Raw genomic sequence first — 19633 nt, forward strand, 5'->3', positions numbered from 1 at the left:
TGGGTCCTGAGACAAACCTTGTGACGCTCCTGTCACCCAAGCCCCAGCCACCCCCTGGCCTGTCCCTATTTTGAGAAACTCTCCAGGAGCACCATAAGCCCCCCCACCAATCCATCCCAGGTGCCAGGACTTGAGGCTGGGACCCCTCCTGCCAGCAATTTCATTTTAGGACAGAGATGTCGTCGTCGTCCCCCATTCCATGTCCTTTGGTCAAACATTACAAACCTTGACTTAAGGAACAGACCCGCCCTCCTTCCCTCCCCCCCACCTAGCCTGCTGCACCACACTGCACCCCACCCCAAGTGTCTGGGGGTCCCCCTTCCCCCTGCTCCCCAACCCCTTCAAACAGCAGCCATATCAGGGGAACGCAGTTTATTAGTAGGTTCAGTACAACACAGAGATCTCTTGTTACAGCAGAAATGGCAGCTCCCCCTCGCCTCCCCTCCCCGCAAGGGCCTCAGTCCTGTGGGGCCAGCTGGTGGGGGAGACACACTGAAGGTGCAAGGGACCTATCCCCCCCCCGCTTTCTGCAGGGCAGAATGCAAAGACAGCCCTGTCTGCCTGCCCCCCATTTCCACCTCCTTCAGTTAGAAGCAACAGATTAAATCAAGTGCCTGTGAGGTGGTGGGGTTCAGGCCCCACAGAGTGGCATGGCTGTCGCTTTGGGAGAGGTGGCACCGGCAGCCCTAGGTATGCACCCCCACTATGCCCCAAGCAGCTCATAATAGGGAGCAATGACATTTCTCACTTCCGCAAACACACTCATACATCATAAATATACACCTTGCACACTTCCCTTCCCCTGGGACAGGCACATGGGGGGTGGGGGTGGGGAGAGCTGCCGGTCCGGTCCAGGGAGAGCTGGCAATGCTTGCCTCATCCAGGGAGCAGACCTCCCATGCTCCCCACGGGGGGGGGTCATGGTGTCTGAGCCCCCTGGCGCTTAGGGTTGAGGCTCCCCAGCAATGTCTGCACACCCTTCCTCACGGTGGAGCCCACACGTCGCGCCACAGAGTCCGCTGGGGGCGCTGGGAGGCAGGAGCTGGTAGTCTGGGGCCGCGCGTCCAAGCACTTCTGGTAGCGAAGCTGAAAAAGAGAAGGGCAAGCGAGTGACGGCAGAACCCACCTGCTGGCACCTCCTGTCTCCCACCACCCCAGATGGCACAAGTGGGAGGAGGCGTGAGGACCCCCCTTCCCACTCACAAAGCCAAAAAGGGAGCAAATGAGTGGGATCTTTCAGAGTGCGGCAGGCGTGAAGAACAGCTCCTGGTAAACCCACAAGATGTGCCCCCCCCCGCCTGCTTGAAACAGGAAGGGGGGGCGGACAGCAGGACAAGGGCCGGCAAGGGTCACACTTACCATGCAGGCGGCCTGCATGGCCTCACTCAGCCCGGCGGCGTTGGGCTCGCACCAGACCATGTGGCAGCAGAAGTTGCCGGGGCCAGCCGCCATGATGAAGGCGAAGGAGTGGACATCCTTCCCGATGCCCATGAAGGAGAGGAAGCGCACGCGGCACTCGCACAGCACGGCCTCTGTCTGCGGGAGAGGGGGACGGACAGGCGCATTCTCACACCCAGCGGACCACACTCCCTCCCTCCCTCCCGATGCGGAACGCTGCTTTCTGCTGCCATACAGATATGGCCAGGCGGCGGGGGCCATCCCCAGAGGGCCAACAGCCATGCCTGCCCTCCTGAGGTGACTGCCGGCCTTACACTCCAGGGAGTCTCTGCAAAGAGTGTTGCATTGCCTCAGTGACCCCCAACACACCCAGAAGCCATGGGGGGACAGGGGAGGGGCTGGGACCCACTCTGCCTGCCACCCTGGGAACGGGCATTCTTACCTGCTGGTGGGTGAGGGTGAGGGTGGCAGGTGCCACGCTAACCTGGGTGGGTGTCCACTGTTCTTTCCTTCCAGCTGCCAGAGCTGCTGCAAGGGCCGCGTTGATGATGTCCATGCCTGAGGGTGGGGGAGGGCAAGAACCAATCACAGGGAAGATTGGGACCAGGTCCATCATGCTGCCGGAGCCTGGGGGCATCTGGGCCACGTGGCACCCAGCACTGGGTGACAGTTCAATCAGCCCCCAGTGGAGTTTCCACTCAGGTGACGCCTCAAGTGATTTCCCACCCATGCCTGCCCCCCCAAAGGAAACCAGTGCCACGTGGCACAGATCAGGCACCAGCCACATGCTCACAGGAAACCTTCCTCAGCATTTAGAGAACCTGGACTCTTCAGCAAATGCATAACTTCAACCAAGGGAGGCTCCGAGTTGCCCCCCCGACGATATATATTCCGAAGACCTGCCTGTGCCCACTACTAGGGCTTGCTGTGATTGAAGGGGAGGGCGGTTGTCAGGAAGGCAGCAAAGCCCCCCACCAGCCCCCACCCCAGTTCTCTCCAGAAGCATCCGGTATTTCCCACCCTAAACAAACAGCTGTTGGCTATCAGCCAAATAGTGCCCCCCCACCCCTCACCACCCCCACCTGAAGTTCCCTGCAGCCCAGCAAACATCCTCCCCACCGCTAGTCTTACCCACAGGCTTTGCCACAGATACACTTCCCAAATAATACACCTGGAACTTCTGCACCGATTCACTTTTGGGGGCTGGAAACTCAACTGAGGGAGAAGACCAGAAAAGGCAATCAGCACAAAGACCAAAGCAGGCCAGGACCAGGCCCTTGAGGGCACGACCCTCCCCACCCCAACTCCCAGTAACGACCATGGGGCACATGGGAGTAGACAGAAGCCCTGCAAGAGCCCCCAAAACAGCCCAAGGGGTGCCAGCATGGAGAGCTTGGCTTGGGGGCAAAAGGGAAGACCTCTCTCTCTCTCTCATACACACACACACACATACAGTGCTACTGACATCCATTCAACCACAGTGGCAAGAGACCTCCCCCACCCCCAGGCCCAGCCACCCCTCACCTTGGAAGGGGATCTCCACCATCTTCGAGTGATCCAGGGACAGGCCATTCAGGGGGGGGAGGCGTGCATTCCGTCGCTCCGTCAGGATCTAGAGCAGAGCAAAGGGTCGGTCAGGAGGGCAGATATTGGGGGCAAGTCCAGGTCTTCTGTCGCTCACGCAGTCGCTCCCCTGTTGCTTCACCAGGAAGAGCCATGGGACAAGGGCGAAGGGCACCCCCCCACCCAAAGTTCTAAATGTAATGGTGGGTGGAGTGAGTTGCCCGTGCTAATGCAGCACCAGGTGCCAGAGACCCCAAGCTGAATACTCGGTGGGGAAACGAAGGAAGGAAGGAAGGAAGGAAGGAAGGAAGGAAGGCGCTCCAAAGGCTACACACACGCCAGCGGGGGGGGGGCATGTGCACCAAGAGAGAGACACAACTCTTCTGCGCAAAGAAAAAGCTGTACAAATCAGCACATGTGCTTCACGCAGGGCGCATCTTTACCACTATGCCCAATGCATTCTGGCTTCCCAGTTGTTGCTTCTGGTTGCCAGTTGTATACCGGGCCCAATTCAAGGTGTTGGTTTTAACCTTTAAAACCCTATACGGTTCCGGCCCAGTTTATCTGAAGGAGCGCCTCCAGTATCACCAAATATGCCGCCAAACAAGATCAGCCTCACAGGACCTTCTCTCGGTCCCACCGACGAAGACAGCTAGGTTGGTGCGGACCAGGGAGAGGGCCTTTTCGATCGTGGCCCCCACCCTCTGGAACTTGCTTCCCTTTGACCTTCGGCATGCCCCCTCCCTACTGACTTTTCGCCAAGCCTTGAAGACCTGGCTCTTCAGGCAGGCCTCTGGGATCTCTGGGGTGGGCTAGATTTTATACTGTATCAGCGTAGGATGGTCTGTTAGATGAGATGTTATGATATTAATATTATGATGATTATGTATATGTTGAGATTGTATTTTATATTGTACGTCGCCCAGAGTGTCCGTTCGGTCGGACAGATGGGCGTCTGCTAAATAAAATTTCATTATTATTATTATTATTATTATTATTCCCAAACTGTGGGAAGCAGTGCTGAATGCCCTCTGGTAATGAGGGCTAGAAACTTGCTTTTTCCTTTTTTAAAAAAACAAGGAAGCTGAGTCTTAGGAAGCTAATTCTACCCCCGGGCCACATTTTGTCCTTTTCCTGGAGGACCCGCAAACGTGCAGGAGTAACAGCAGTGGTCCTGAGGACAGGTCAAGCTACTCCGCCTTGCCGGAGTCCCCAGCAAGTGCCCTCTGGAATTGGTCTGCCTATCATGATGGGCTGCTCACATGAGGCCCAGAAGAGGAGCAGAAGCATCTTGAATCCTCTGGGGACTTCTTGCCTCCTCAAGCAATCGTTGAGCCTCAGGCAGACAGGCTGTGCCTCAGGTCACCCTTTGGAAGTCAAGGGGGAAAGGCTGCCGGTGGCCGGAGGTGAGTGGCGGCAGGGCAGCAGATGCGGCTAGGGCGAGGGGCCGGACATCAGAGGTAACATCTCACCTTGGAGCAGATCTCATGGAGGCCGGTGGCAATATCCTTGGCTGGGGAGTCACAGCGGAAGACGTGGCACTTCAACATCTGGGCCAGCTGATCACGGGCCACGTAAGCAAAATCCCTGGGGGGGGGGCAGAAAGAGGGAGACACGGTAGGTTGATGACTATGGCAGCACTGGAGGAGAGCCCCGCCTCTGGCTTGCCAGCTTTCCCCAGGCAGAGCAGGAGTCCCCACCACCCCCATGCACCCTCCCCCCAAAACAGGATTCCTTTCCAGTACGAATGTGAGGAAGTGGGAGTGGAATGGGGAGGCTCTTAATGCTAGGGAACTCCAACTGCTCACAACAGAGGGTTTTGTGAGGGGGGTGGAACAGAGAGGGAAGGGGGTTGCTCACGAGGACTGAAACGTGAAATGGGGGGGAGGGAGGGAGGACGGACTGCTGGCACAGTGACGTACCTCTCCCTGAATCCCAGAGTGGAGCAAGGGGAGGGGGGAGAGAAGAGAGTAGCAACAGTTAGACGAGGGAGGGGGCCTGAAGCCCCTAGCAGGCAGCCCCTGGCCTGGCCTCATCCGCCACACACATCCTCCCACCCCCAAAGTTGCTTGCAAGGAGGGTCTTCTGAACACCTGGGATTCTGAAACCCCAAATTCCACAGCCACTCCCCTGCCAAAAAGTGGGCAATTTTCGGAGGTCTCTGCTGGGGGGCCGGCCCTGACCTTGGGTAAGATGGAGAGCAGGACCAGCGAGCTGGCTTGCCTCAGCCAAGAGCAAAGCGCTCCAGCCTCTTCTGGAGCAAACCCCTTCTCTTGCCGAAGGCCCTCCTCTCCTTGGGTCAGCCCCACCCGCCCGCCCGCCGGGCTCCATACCGTCCACTGTCCCGCCCAACACCCCAGACACGGATGGTGACGATGGGCTGGCTGTGCAGCACTGTCTGCTCCTGGCGGTCCAGCAGCTTCAGCGCCTCATTCTCCAGGACCAGGAGCATCGCTTTGCCCTGGAGGGAGGGAGGAGTCAAGAGGGTGCACAGCACCATGGTGGTCCCTCCCTCGGCAGGATCTCCTCTCCCAACCACACCCCAGCCATGTCCTGTTCTTGCACAGCAGCCCCCCCCCTTTAGTCCAGGCTCCTGAGATCCCCTCTGCACTAGGCAGGCACAGCAGTCATTAACAAGGGGGGGAGGGGGCTTCCCTGCCGGGGTGCTCCCAAGGCTCACCCATGCTGCTCTTCCTCCAGCCTGGGCTCCCCCTCTCTTGGTCCCCAGGCCAAGGCTGCCCCCTCCTCCTCCTCTTGGCCCAGGGAACTGTGCCCCTCTCCCCCATCCAGAACTCACCTCCGCCCAGGAGCCGCTGAGGTCCAAATTCGGCCCCGAGAGCTGCCGGATGCAGTTATTGACAGCAACGCTGCTCCTCCCCAGAGTCAGCTCCTCCTCGGACATCTCCACCCAGCCCAGAGAGCACACTGAGAAGCACTGGGGGGGCAGGGGGAGGGAGGGAGAGGCACGCACAGAGGCAGAATGAGTCAGGAGGCTGGGGCCCCAGGATGCCAGTTCTGTACAAATGGAGTCCCCCATGGGGGAAATCCCATTCTCTTTCCCAAACTTGAGGGCAGCACTGAATGAAGTCTCAGAAGGCGAGGGGGGGGGAGGACTGAGAGGCCTTCAGTGCCTGAAGACCACCCTCATCAGAGGAGGAGCAACTAGGTCAGGCCAGAAGGGGGCCCACTCTAGTCCAGCCTCCTGTTTCCCACAGTGGCCAATCAGATGCACTAACCCTAAAGGGAAACCCACAAGCAGGTTGGGGGGGGCAGCAGCCATCGCCCTGCTTGGAAGCCCCATTGGCTGGTCATTCCAGCCCCAGAGGGGGTGCATGGCCATCGTGACACACGGCGACCAGGGATGCCACTGTCTCCACCAAGAGTTTGACTCACCCCAACCTCGCCCAGCCCTACATCCTGTCCCCCCATCCGTCCTCAGATTAAAGGGGATGGGGGCCGAAGGGACCTCCCCCTCCCCTCAGCTGTTGTCCTTGGAAGGCTGCAGCCGGGAGAGGGGGCGCTCATGGGTTGCACAGAACGTTGCTCTGCCTGCGCTCTGCCCCAGGGTGAAGAGAGTGCTGGCGCATGCAGCTTCCTCCAGGCTCTTTGCCCATCCAGGCCCCAGTCCTCCGGGGCGTCCCTGGTGCCCAACAGTGACTTTCCCCAGGCAGCCCACCCAGAATGGCCATGGCAACATTACCTTGGACCCCTGGGAGATGCCCAAGACTCGCTCTTCTTCCTCACCTTCCTCTTCCAGGGAAGAACTGGGGAAATGGAGGACAAAGAGGGGTCATGGCTGGAGCCAGGGCTCAGCCTGGACACTCACGAGGTCATGGCAAGATGCCCTGGAGCACGTGCAGTGTGTGTCCCTTACCATTGGGCAATGAGAGCCCGACACACACACACACACGAAGCAGCCACCTGAACTGAACCCCCCCAGCCCTCCTGAAAAGCGCCCCCCACCCCCTCCCACTGGCAGTTGCCAGCTCAGTCCTCCTGAGTGTCTGCCTGAGGCGCATGCCATTTTCCAGAGAGGGGGCATCCAGGATGATCCCATGGCCTCCCCTCTTTCAGGAAAGGGCCCCAGTTGGGACTCCCTCCCCATAGACAAAGCCGGACATTCCAGCTGCATTGCCCCTGCAGCCCCCCCCCTCTCCGTTGCCTCCATGTTCCTGCAAGACCCCTGGGAAGGAGGGTGCGCCCTTGGATGTGCCTTTAAAGGCTACGAAACGCATTGTGGCAGGAGCCACCTGTGGGTCAGCGGCTGCACCAAGCAGCCTTCCCCTCTGGACGCTCCCACCATCCTCACAGCTAGGAGTGGCTCTCTCTGTCAGTGTGTGGATCAGAGCTAGGAGTCTGCCTGCCCCCTCTATGCCCCCTCCCACATGCCCGCACCTGCTGCCCTGAGGCCTGCCCAGTCTGTGGGGTCCCTACTGCTCCACTCACCAGATTCTGGGGGACCCCAACTGCAAACTGGGCTGGGCCTTGTCCGGCTGGGGCTCTGGGGTCGCCTCCTCCGCTGGGGCCTGCTGGGGCAGAGCAGGAAAAGGGAACCTGTGAACAAGGGGCCCAGCACACCAGGCTGAGCCCCCTCCTTGGTGCCCCTCCTCACCCCCCCGTCACTCACCTTCCAGAAGCCAGCGTCTTCCGAGGGTTCGGCTTGCCCAAACTCTATCCAGGTGAGCTGCAACAGCGTGTGGAGGGGGGGGTCAGGTGAAAAAACAGCAAGAGGCAGCCCTCCCCTCCCCGAGAGCTCAGCCAGTCCGGCAGAGGCACAATGTGAGGAGTCCATGCGGGCTGCCCCACCACTGGGGGGTGGGCTTGCTTACTGCCCCTACAGCAGAGCTTCTTAATCTTTCTACCCCCAGGGCTGAAAATGTGAGACCGCTGAGGCCACCAGTGACAAAATGCTACTGCAGGGGCCGAAACAGTCCTAAAATGGTGGCAGGAGAAGGCAGAGTTTGGCATAACCCGCCGGCAATTACTGACAGCACTTTCTGTTCATATGCAATCCACCTTTGGAAATTGCTACATTCTTTGCCACGAGCATTCCTGTGGCAGAGTTCCACAGCTCGGCGTTGCTCAAGCCAAGTCCAGGCGTTTACTCTGGAGCGACTGTGACTGCCTCCGCGGATGCGCCCCTTCCCACCCCCACATGCCAGTATCCCCCCCCTCGCTCCTGTGACTCCTTCCCTCCATCCACCTTCCGCACTCAATCTGGGCACTATTCTCCTTGCGCTCTCACTCTTTCTCCCCCCCCCCCCCGGCTCCCAGAAAGGACTTGGGCGAAGATGTTTTGGAGAGGAAGATTCCCTTCCTCCTCCTGTAACAGCTTCACTCTCTAATTAATTATTCCTGACTATTATTCTATTAGGGAAATTAAAAGGAACCTTTTATCTCACTTTCTAGTCTCACTTCCCCTCAGGAAGGAAGGACGGACAAGACACCTTTCTTCCCCCCTCCCCAAACATCTCCCTCTCTCTGTCCCTCTCTCTCTCTCTCTCTCTCCCCACCCCAACTTTTACTCAACATGCCAGGAGTTGCTGGTGCTGGTCCAACCAAAAGGGGGTCATGGCACGGCCAGGGGGTGGGGCAGCCAACTGAGAGAGGGCACCCTGGGAGCAGGGCGTGGCACGGAGGCCCCCTGAAAGTGGCCCGAGCCCCTCCCCCCTGCTGCCGCCCCGCTCCTGAGGGAGGGGCCGAGTGCAGGGCGGCAGCAAAGTGCCAGGAACGCCCCCTCCCCAATGTGGAGTGTGGGAGAGGCACAAGGAGAAGAATGATGCCCTTCCTTGCAGGGCTGCTGTGTTAATCACTCAAGGGAAGGGCATGGAGCATGTTGAAACAGCCCCTGAGAACGTGGTGCCCAGATGGGGGCCTCTGGGTGGAGGGTGTTGGGAGATGAGAAACTGTTATTATTTTATTTATTATTTGACTTATATCCTGCCCTTCCTCCCAGCAGGAGCCCAGGGCGGCAATCAGAAATGCTAAAAACACTTTAAAACGTCATAAAAACAGACCTTAAAATACATTAAAACAAAACAATGTTAAAAACGTTTTTTTAAAAAGCTATAAAACATTTTTTAAAGGGTTAAAAACATATTTAAAAAACACATGTTAACAAGCAATTCTAACACAGACGCAAATTCAAGAACGTCCCTTAGAAATATTGGCTGTATGGGTCAAAGGCAGCCCCTGAAAGTGATCCTGGCGGACAGTTGCAGAGACCGCAGCAGCACCTCAGCACGCGCCCTTCAATCACCCTCCCCTCCCCCAGGAGTTGGGCTGCCTCCGGGCAACCATCAAGGGCAGCCCCATCTGCAGTAGTCAAACCTCACTGGCAGCACGCCCTCACCTGTGTCTCCTTGGAGGGAGTATTTCCTGGGGAGTCGCTGCTTCCACTACCTGACGGAGGTTCCCACTGAGTGGTGCCCGTTGGAATGTGCCAGTAATAAGTGCCAGACGTGTCTTGAACCCGCATCCATCCTGCCGGGAGATCAGAGTCTGTCTCCAGCGAGTTGCACAGCCAGAAGGAGTCTGTGGAGGGAAAGAGCGTGAGAGTTTTAAAAGGGGGCATCCAACATCCCACCTGTGCTCCTCAGCACAGTACAAACCAGTGGCAAGGAGGAGCAGCCAGAAGTGATGGTGCAAGGAGAATTTCCAGCCCCCACTGGGGGGGGGGAGGCAGCACTGCCACTCACAGCTGTCAGATATAAAGCCCATGCGCCCTATTTATTTAATTAACACATTTCCATCCTACCCCTTCCTCCAAAGGAGCCCAGGGCGTCCCCAGTCAGGGTGCCCCCACCCTATCTGCCGGGGTCATCATTGCCTCTGGTGCTTCTTTCAAACACTCCCACCTACATCTTGAAGTGGGGGGGGCAGAGCAAAAGGCGCCCTACCTAACCCACCCACCCTTCCACCACTCAACTGGAGTCCCTTCCAGCTGTTCCAAGCTCAGGGGTCAGGTTGGGGGTCATTTCAGGCTGGGGGTCATTTCAGACCTGTCCGCAGAGCTATCTTAAGAGGGGGGGCAGGGAGAGGAATGCCAGTTTAAAGCAGGCCCATGCATGTACACACACACACATGCACACACACTATAAGTAAGCAGAGGATCAATGTAACGTGTGCGAGATACAGCTGGCACAACCTGAGCGAGAAAGCAACTGCTGCTAGCGAGGTGTGGAGGGGGGGAGAGCCCTTATGCTCCCCCCCACGCAAGGCCTGATAATGCACCAACTGGGAGGGGCAGGTTGCTGCTCCACAGGGTCCATGGTGATGAGCATCCAGGGAGGGGGCAGAGAAGGAGCAGGAATGACATGGGGGGGGTCACTCCTATCTCCCCCCAAGGACAACCATTATCATGGGAAGTCCTGCCAAGATCTGCACACAAGGGGGGGGGGGCAAATCTTAGCACAACAAGCCAGGCTACCCCTCATGCAAAGCAGGGGGGGCTCGTTCCCCCAGCTAATTATTGATTGGTTGATTGATTGATTAATATCCCACCCTTCCTCCCAGCGCAGGAGCCCAGGGTAGCAAACAAAAGCACTAAAGAAAACATCATAAAACAGACTTTAAAATACATTAAAACAAAACAACTTTAAAAACATTTTAAAAAAAAAAGCTTTGAAGACATCTTTTTTAAAAATGTTAAAAACATATTAAAAAGCAATTCTGACACAGAAGCAGGCTAGCGGGCCCAGATTCCCTGTGCTTTGCTGGACCAGAAGCAGGCACCCCCCTGACCCCCGAGGCTCCTGCTGCAGCCCTTCACCACTGTCTCCCGCCTCACCTTTTGGACCACCTGCCACAGTGGGGGCCACAGCGCCCACCCCGTGCCCAGCCCACCAGGAGTGCCAGGCAAGCAGGCGCTCCACAGGAGGCGGTCCTGACTGCACGTGGGCCTGCAGACAGAACTCTGGGTCCCCCCCACAGCCCCTCTCAGCCCCACCTGCCCCATAAGAGGCCTTCCTCCAAGCCCGCCTGCTTGCCTTGCCACCCTGGGGTGAGGCGGGAGCAAGTGCCACAGTGACAGCCCAGCAAGCAGCCCCTTTGCAGATCCCCTCCGCCAGGTGCCATCCCACTCCCTCTATTGATTATTTTATTAAGACAGGGAAGGGGTGGGGAGCTTCAGGTGATGGGGGTCGGGGGCTGCCGCTCAAAGACTGGGATCTGAAAGGCTGCCTTCCCCGCCCCCAGAAAATGAGCATTGCAGCCCCCTCCCCCCTGCTCTCTCGCTTTCTCAGCCTGAGTCCGCCCATTGCTCACCCAGCCTTGGGCTCCTCATAGCTCAATCCCCCCCACCTGTGGCCTCCACCTGCAACCTCCCCACTCCAGTTTCACGGAGAGGGCAGATGTCGCTGCGGCAGCGCCTCTCCCCCTCCCTTCCTCGCCAATGGGCGGGTGCCACCCCAGGTGCCAAGGCAGGAACTGTTGTCAAGGAGCCCAGCCCAGCCCTGCTCCCGGGGGGCGGGGAGAGAGAGGAGAAGAGGCACCACAACAATCACACACAGAGACGTAGGGAGAGGCCAGTGGGGGGTGCTCAGAAGGGGCAAATGTTTCTGGATCAGGACAGAACCCGCCCTGGCCACCCCAAGAAGACCAGAGATTAAGGAGGCAGGGTGGTCCCGGGGGGGATCCCCCACCCTGTGTAATAAAGGATAACCCGGGAGCCCACGCAGGGAAATGCCTCCCCCGCCTCCTCGGTCTCTCCACAAGGGGGCAGCTCTGCCACCTCCTCTGCCTCCCCCTCCGAGGGCCTTCAGTGGGCCCAGAATGTGCCCTTCCCTGGCCCCGGGCGAGGCTGAAAGCCCTCCCTGTGGGACCAGGCCCCTGGCCCACCCTCCAACCCCACCCAGGGAGACATGGGGGGCTCCAATGCCACATGCCCCTCCCACTGCCTGTGAGATGCTGCCCTGTTACGGGGAAGGCCTGGGGGAGGGGAAGAGAAGGGACCAGCCTGATGGGGGGCAATTCTGGTCCACCACTTTCTTCACCTTCAGGCATGGATATCATTGCGGGGGACTGCACCCAGGGAACCCCGAGTCAGGGCCAAGGGTGGGGAGGAGGGAGGAGCCAAGGGGCTCCCGAAGGGGGGGCAGAGCAGCTGTTGGGGGGCAGACTTTGGCTATAAAGGGCTGTGAGGGAGGCAGACAGGAGCTTCAGGGAGGACAGCAGCCCGGCAGGGGGCACAAGCCAAGCAGGTGGCCGCTCACCCCGCGGCCCTCCTCACCGCCTTCTGCCTCCCACAGGGCTGCACCTCTGGCCCCCCACCCACCCCACCGCTTGGCTCCCCCGGCTTTGCAGGAAGGTCCCAGGCTCAGCCCCCGCTGGCGGCACCACAGGCAGAGCTGGGCCAGGCTCCGGGGCTTTGCTGCCAGTCAGGGTGGGTCCGGATGGACTGAGAGGGGCCCCAGCCCAAGGCAGCCTCTTCCACTGGTCCTACCTGTTTCATCAGGAGAGCTGCCGGTGGGGCTGCCCTGGCTGAGGGAGGCCCAGCTGGAGTCCTCGTCGCTGGCAGCACTGTTGTGCATGCCAAAAAGGAGGCTGGCACTGCGGCCTGACTCCCCACGGGGCAGCGCCCGCTCTGAGCTCTGCTCGGACTCTGTCACAGGCTCGCTCTGGACCGGCGTGGAGTCCTCCTCTTCCTCCTCCTCCTCCTCCTCCTCCTCCTGCTCCGGCTCCCCGTCTTTGCCTCCCTCACCCCTCAGTGGGATGAGCAGGGCGCTCAGCTCCTTCGTGGGGGGGGTCACTTCATTGCGGTTTTGGTCGCAGCCTCGCTCGGCTGCCTGCCGCAGCTGGTTCTGCCCATCCTTCACCCATTTGGTGTTGGATGGCTCTTCCAGGGATGGCGGCCGCCCCAGGACACCCTGCAGCTGCGCACAGCTGTAGGCTCGCTGCTGCCCTTTGTGTAGCAGGATCTGTCCCCCAGGGGGAGGCACTAAGGCCAGGCTCAGCCCCAGGCAGCTGTTGTCATTGGCCAGGTCGCTGCGTTTGCTCAGGGAGCCCGACATGGTGCTGGGGCCTGGGGGAGGGAGGATTTAGAGGCCCTGGAAGGAAGGAAGGAAGGCGCCTCAGAGCAGGCCCAGAGCCCCATCCACCGCATCTCCCCGAGTTCCACCCCCCACAACACACCCCACCCTGGAGCTGGTAACAGCAGACCCAAGGAGTTGGCTGCACTTACTCAGAGGGGCAAGGGAGATGCTCTGCACATGCTCAGCAGAATTACTTCACCTGTTCCAGAGCCGATCCCGGTTCCCCAGATTCCATCAGCCCTTCCCCCTCCTTTGTTTGCTTCAGTGCTAGCATTTCAAAAGAAGGTCTGGCATTTTTAAAACGAGGGTATTTGAGAGCCAGAACTGAGATTTAGGCAGGTTTGCAGCAGCTCAAACTCAAATCTTTGGCAGCAGGGAAGGTGACATTGTGGCATCGCGGACAAGGGACAGGCCAATCACCAAACTTCTGGCTGATCACCAGAAATGCCTGCCCACAACCTGCTGCCCCTTGATTCCAGGAACCAATGGCGGCAACCAGAGAAAGACCCTCTGCATATGCTCAATACCACCCTCTTCTGAGAAATCTTTGAAGCGACCTACAATTCCTCACCCCCGCTCAAAACCCAGGTCACCTCAGCACCCACAGATCTTACCTGTGGGGGGCTGGGGAGAGGGACCAGCAAGCAACTACATGCTTTGGGTGTCACAAACGGGGCACCAGCACCTGCAGGAGCAGCAATAGGGGGGCTGGGCCAACATCCAGGGCCTGGAGACAGACAGACAGACGGCAAGAAAGGGCCGGTTCAGTTCCCACCAACAGAGAGGGGCCCAGCTGGCCCACCGCAGAGGCAGCCGCCTCTCTGCAAAAGGCAAGGCCAGCGGCGCCCCAGCAGCGACAACCCTCCCCCCCCACGCTTCACCCTAAGAGCCCCAGCTTGGGGCCCTTCAGCTCCTGACCCGTTCCTGCCCGCCCCCTCGTGAATCAGTGCAGGGTGACCCCCGCCCCGACCCCGCTGAACTCACTGCCTGCCAGCCCTCCGCCAGCGCCCCTTCAAGAGGGTGGCGAGCAGGCCAGGCACGGAGAGGGGAGGGGGGAGCAAAGGGCCGGGAAGGGCCACCCCACCCCCAGCGTTCTCCTTGCAGGGCGCTCAGGGATCCCAGCCGAGCAGGGCCACGCTCCCTGCCTCATTCAGATCCTGCAGTGGGGCAGCCAGGCAGGCCCGCCGGAGGCGCAGGGAGGGCGGGGTAGGGGCAGGCTTGCTCGTGCCGGGGGCTCCTGAGCGCCCGCTCCCTGCCAGGCCCCACTTGGAGCGACGTTGGGGTGCCTGGATTGAGCGCAGTCGCCTGGCACAGCTCCTGCGACAGGCGCCCCCGCCCCTCCCCGCACAGACACGGGTGCCCCGCGCCTCAGCTGCCTCCTGGCACGCGTGCAGCCAGCCCTGCCGGCCAAGGAAAGGCGAGCGGGCAGGGGATGCCAAGAGCGGCTGATGAGTTGGGGACGGCAGAGAAAGGACCCAGGAGTCCGGGAGAGGATGAAGCCCACATACGCTCTCCCAGGGGAGGCTAGATCGTGCAGCCGCCTGGAAAAGGGACCTCCATCCCTGCGGCCCAAACGTGTCCCCTCCCCGGCGGAGGCCCGCTTTGGGGGTGGGACGGGTGAGCGGAGCCGGCCGGCCGGCAGCGTTGGCGATCTGGTCTCAGGCTCCTCCAGCCCCCCCGTCTTTGTGAGAGGGGGCTCTTCCGGCGAAGGAGGCCGACACAACCCCCCCCGGTGGTTCTGAGCCCCAGAGCAAGCGCGCATTTGCAGCCCCCATCGGGCAGCCCAAGGGGCTCCGCGCTGCAGCGGAAGACTCCGCCGCCTCTTTTTGCATCGCGGTACCTGCAGCGGCGCAGCACCTTCGCTGGGATGGAGACCGGGCGGCCGGGCGGGGGGTGGGGGTCGGGAGGCGTCGCTTCCGCTTCCGAGACCGCCGAGCCCCGCCCGCCGGGCCAGAGGGGCTCCTGCAACGGGGGGGGAGGAGAAATGAAGACTCAGTCCGATTGGCTCTTTGGCGGGGGGGAGGGAGCCTCTGGTGGCAGGTCCAGAACTCCCCCGCGAAGAGAGAGCAGCCCGTGAAGGGCACTCGGCCCGTGGCTCATGTGGGAGGGGGCTGCCCGTTCCGTGGCGCCCCCCCACTTCTGCCGTCCCTAGCCCCCACTTAAAATGGGCCACGCCCGGCTATGGCCTCAGAGGGAGAGAGGGAGGGAGGCGGCTTAGCGCGAGGGGGGACGGGCCAGCTGGGCCTCTCTAGTGGCGCTGGCGGGGAATGCTGCAAGTTCTCTCCGCCGGTTGCCAGCGAGTCCAGAGCGTGCCCGGCCCTGGGGCGGGAGGCAACTCCTGGAAACGGCCTCGGAGGAGAGACAGAGCCGCCGCGCTCCCCGGCAGCTGCGAGGCTCACACTCGTTCCCTCGGCTCTGGTGCCCAATTGCGGAAAGCTCCTCCAGGGCCTGCCGGAATTGCTCCATCAGGTGATAGTGGCAGCCTAATTTTCAGCCCCTTCCTAGCGACCCCCGGCGCGGAATGTGCCGTTCTCCCAGCTGCTGCACGCGGGAGCGGCATCTTTCTCCGGCTGTCCGCTGCAGCCCACGGTCTTGTTCCTGGTCAGCCACGCCCCTTCAGACCCCATGAGCCTGGTGTGAACTTGAGATCCCCCCCATCCCGTGACACTGAACTGCATTTGCTGTTTTGCTGCCCATTCGTTCCGTTTGGAGAGGTCCTTTTAGAGCTCTTTGCAATCCTTTTTTGTTTTAAGGCTCCTGAACGATTCAGTGTCATCGACAACCTTGGCCACTTCCCTGCTCACCCTTAATTCCAGAAGGGTTCATGAACAAGTTGCCTTGAAGGGGGCAGTGTTGCTTCCTCTCCTTAAGAAGATCTCCATGGACCAACCCAGAAGCATTAAACAACTATCGCCCAGTGGCAAATATCCCCTTTTGCTCAAGAAGGTGGATTTCTCAACTGATTGGCAAATCAGCCCGTTCCCCCTCCAGGTGCGGCCAATGGAAATGCTTTGCTGTAGGCCAGTAGTGTGTTCACAGCGTCTGGCATGCTTGAAGGAAACTGATTATTTGGATCCATTCCAGCCTGGCTGCAGGCACAGCAATGGCACTGAAACTGCCTTGGTCGCTGTGGTTCAGGATATCTGCCGCGTGAGAGACGGGGGAATGGGATCCCTCAGTGGCTTTTGATCCAGGTGACCATGGTGTCCTTCTGGAACATCTGGAGGAGATGGGCATTGGGGCACTGTGTTTCAGTGGTTCTGCTCAGACCTCCAGAGCTGCTTCCAAAAAGCAGTTGAGGGAGACTACTGTTTGGCACCATTGGAACTCTCTTGGGGTGTTCCACAGGGTTCCATCTTGTCCCCTGTCCTATTTAACATCTATATGAAGCCGCTGGGAGCTGCCATCAGGAGGTTTGGAGTGAGGCGCCATCAGTAGTCTTGGATGAAACAGATTATCTTGATCCATTCCAGTCTGGGTTCAGGCCTGGTGAATCGCCCTTGGTCGCCCTGATGGATGACCTTTATCGGGAGGACAGGGGGAGTGTGACCGTTATCCTTACTTGATCTCTCAGCGGCTTTTGATACCATTGACCATGGTATCCTTCTGGACCGACTTGGTGAGATGGGTATTGGAGGCACTGTTTTACAGTGGTTCCGATCCTATCTCCAGGATCGTTCTCAGAGAATAGCATTGGGTGACTGTCTTTCGGCCCCCTGGCAGTTGTGCTGTGGGGTGCCTCAGGGTACCATCTTGTCCCCAATGCTGTTTAACATCTATATGAAGCCCTTGGGAGCAGACACCAGGAGCTTTGGGGCGAGGTGTCAGCAGTATGCTGGTCATACCCAGCTCTATTTCTCCGTAACATCTGAATCAGGAGAGGCCGTGCAAGCCCTGGACCGCTGCCTGGACTCAGTGGTGGGCTGGATGAGGGCCAATAAACTGAGTCTGAATCCTAGCAAGACAGAGGCGATGTGGGTTGGTGGCTCCTGAGTTTGGATAATTGGTCAGTAGCCTGCTTTGGATGGGGTCATACTCCCTTTGAAAGAGCAGGTCTGTAGTCTGGGGGTGCTCCTAGGTCCATCTTTGTTGCTAGAGGCCCAGGTGACCTCAGTGGCTAGGAGTGCCTTTTACCAGCTTTGGATGGTGAGATAGCTGCAGCCATTTAAGAACATAAGAAGACCCTGCTGGATCAGGCCAGTGGCCCATCTAGTCCAGCATCCTGTTCTCACAGTGGCCAACCAGGTGCCTGGGGGAAGCCCACAAGCAGGACCCGAGTGCAAGAACACTCTCCCCTCCTGAGGCTTCCGGCAACTGGTCTTCAGAAGCATGCTGCCTCTGACTAGGGTGGCACAGCACAGCCATCATGGCTAGTAGCCATTGATAGCCCTGTCCTCCATGAATTTGTCTAATCTGAATGCCCAGGCATTTTAAATGTTAAATTTTAAATTTAATCTATTTTAATTTTAATTTTTTGTCTTAATTTTGTTTTTAAATATGTTTTCATATTGTATTGTACCCACACCTGTATTTTAATGTTTTTATCTTGTTGTACACCGCCCTGAGAGCTTGTCGCTAAAGGGCAGTCTAAAAGTGCAATAAATAAATAAAATAAAATTAAAAAATGATCTTCTTTTAAAGCCATCCAAGCTGGTGGCCATTACTGCATCTTGTGGAAGCAAATTCCATAGTTTAACTATGCGCTGAGTAAAGAAGTACTTCCTTTTGTCTGTCCTGAATCTTCCAACATTCAGCTTCTTTGAATGTCCACGAGTTCTAGTATTATGAGAGAGGGAGAAGAACTTTTCTCTATCCACTTTCTCAATGCCATGCATAATTTTATACACTTCTATCATGTCTCCTCTGACCCGCCTTTTCTCTAAACTAAAAAGCCCCAAATGCTGCAACCTTTCCTCGTAAGGGAGTCGCTCCATCCCCTTGATCATTCTGGTTGCCCTCTTCTGAACCTTTTCCAACTCTAGAATATCCTTTTTGAGATGAGGCGACCAGAACTGTACACAGTATTCCAAATGCGGCTGCACCATAGATTTATACAACGGCATTATGATATCAGCTGTTTTATTTTCAATACCTTTCCTAATTATCCCTAGCATGGAATTTGCCTTTTTCACAGCTGCTGCACACTGGGTCGACATTTTCATCGTGCTGTCCACTACAACCCCGAGGTCTCTCTCCTGGTCGGTCACCGCCAGTTCAGACCCCATGAGCGTATATGTGAAATTAAGATTTTTTGCTCCAATATGCATAATTTTACACTTGTATTGAATTGCATTTGCCATTTTTCCACCCATTCACTCAGTTTGGAGGGGTCTTTTTGGAGCTCTTCGCAATCCCTTTTTGTTTTAACAACCCTGAACAATTTAGTGTCGTCATCAAACTTGGCCACTTCACTGTTCACTCCTAATTCTAGGTCATTCATGAACAAGTTGAAAAGTACAGGTCCCAATACTGATCTTTGAGGGACTCCATTTTCTACAGCCCTCCATTGGGAGAACTGTCCATTTATTCCTACTCTCTGCTTTCTGCTTCTTAACCAATTCCTTATCCCTCTCCTCTTATTCTATGACTGCTAAGCTTCCTCAGAAGTCTTTGGTGAGGTACCTTGTCAAACGCTTTTTGAAAGTCTAAGTACACTATGTCCACTGGATCACCTCTATCTATATGCTTGTTGACATTCTCAAAGAATTCTAGTAGGTTACTGAGACAGGACTTTCCCTTGCAGAAGCCATGCTGGCTCTGCTTCAGCAAAGCTTGTTCTTCTATGTGCTTAGTTAATCTAGCTTTAATAATACTTTCTACCGGTTTTCCAGGGACAGAAGTTAAGCTAACTGGCCTGTAATTTCTGGGATCCCCTCTGGATCCCTTTTTGAATATTGGCATTACATTGGCCACTTTCCAGTCCTCAGGCACGGAGGAGGACATGAGGGACAAGTTACATATTTTAGTTAGCAGATCAGCAATTTCACCTTTGAGTTCTTTGAGAACTCTTGGGTGGATGCCATCCGGGCCCAGTGATTTGTCAGTTTTTATATTGTCCTTTAAGCCTAGAACTTCCTCTCTTGTTACCACTATTTGTCTCAGTTCCTCAGAATCCCTTCCTGCAAATGTTAGTTCAGGTTCAGGGATCTGCCCTATATCTTCCACTGTGAAGACAGATGCAAAGAATTCATTTAGCTTCTCTGCAATCTCCTTATTGTTCTTTAGTACACCTTTGACTCCCTTATCATCCAAGGGTCCAATCGCCTCCCTAGATGGTCTCCTGCTTTGAATGTATTTATAGAATTTGTTGTTGTTGTTTTTTATGTTCTTAGCAATGTGCTCCTCAAATTCTTTTTTAGCATCCCTTATTGTCTTCTTGCATTTCTTTTGCCAGAGTTTGTGTTCTTTTTTATTTCCTTCATTCGGACAAGATTTCCATTTTCTGAAGGAGGACTTTTTGCCTCTAAGAGCTTCCTTGACTTTGCTCGTTAACCATGCTGGCATCTTCTTGGCCCTGGCGGTACCTTTTCTGATTTGCGGTATGCACTCCAGTTGAGCTTCTAATATAGTGTTTTTAAACAACTTCCAAGCATTTTCGAGTGATGTGACCCTCTGGACTTTGTTTTTCAGCTATCTTTTTA

The 19633-nt window shown here is 57.3% G+C and overlaps 1 protein-coding gene across 3 annotated transcripts; it reads right to left on the minus strand.

Annotated features, from left to right (window-relative positions):
- Positions 1-357: 357 nt before the first annotated feature.
- Positions 358-15542, minus strand: APBB1 (amyloid beta precursor protein binding family B member 1). Of its 3 annotated transcripts, none has more exons than XM_061629279.1 (15): positions 14833-15542; positions 13607-13719; positions 12404-13007; positions 9314-9495; positions 7589-7645; positions 7408-7487; positions 6662-6725; positions 5759-5896; positions 5295-5422; positions 4434-4548; positions 2923-3010; positions 2530-2613; positions 1841-1956; positions 1360-1536; positions 358-1086 (listed from the first exon to the last, which is right to left on the minus strand). In XM_061629279.1, the coding sequence occupies exons 3-15, from the start codon at positions 12969-12971 to the stop codon at positions 919-921; spliced, it is 1965 nt and encodes a 654-aa protein (XP_061485263.1). In that variant the 5' UTR covers positions 12972-13007; positions 13607-13719; positions 14833-15542; the 3' UTR covers positions 358-918. The 3 variants fall into 3 exon arrangements, with proteins under 3 accessions (XP_061485263.1, XP_061485260.1, XP_061485261.1); XM_061629276.1 differs by having other exon boundaries at positions 7408-7490; XM_061629277.1 differs by lacking the exon at positions 14833-15542 and adding an exon at positions 14501-14733 and having other exon boundaries at positions 7408-7490.
- Positions 15543-19633: the final 4091 nt, after the last annotated feature.

Source organism: Rhineura floridana, chromosome 5, assembly GCF_030035675.1.
Source record: "Rhineura floridana isolate rRhiFlo1 chromosome 5, rRhiFlo1.hap2, whole genome shotgun sequence".
Taxonomy (NCBI): Eukaryota; Metazoa; Chordata; class Lepidosauria; order Squamata; family Rhineuridae; genus Rhineura; species Rhineura floridana.

Coding starts and splice junctions, on each gene's coding strand:
- APBB1 (XM_061629276.1), bottom strand. CDS start 12,971: ATGTCGGGCTCCCTGAGCAAACGCAGCGACCTGGCCAATGACAACAGC. Junction 7,491..7,588: donor AAGACGCTGGCTTCTGGAAG/GTGAGTGACGGG, acceptor GCTCTGCCCCAG/CAGGCCCCAGCGGAGGAGGC. Junction 1,957..2,529: donor ATCTGTGGCAAAGCCTGTGG/GTAAGACTAGCG, acceptor CCCCACCCTCAG/GCATGGACATCATCAACGCG.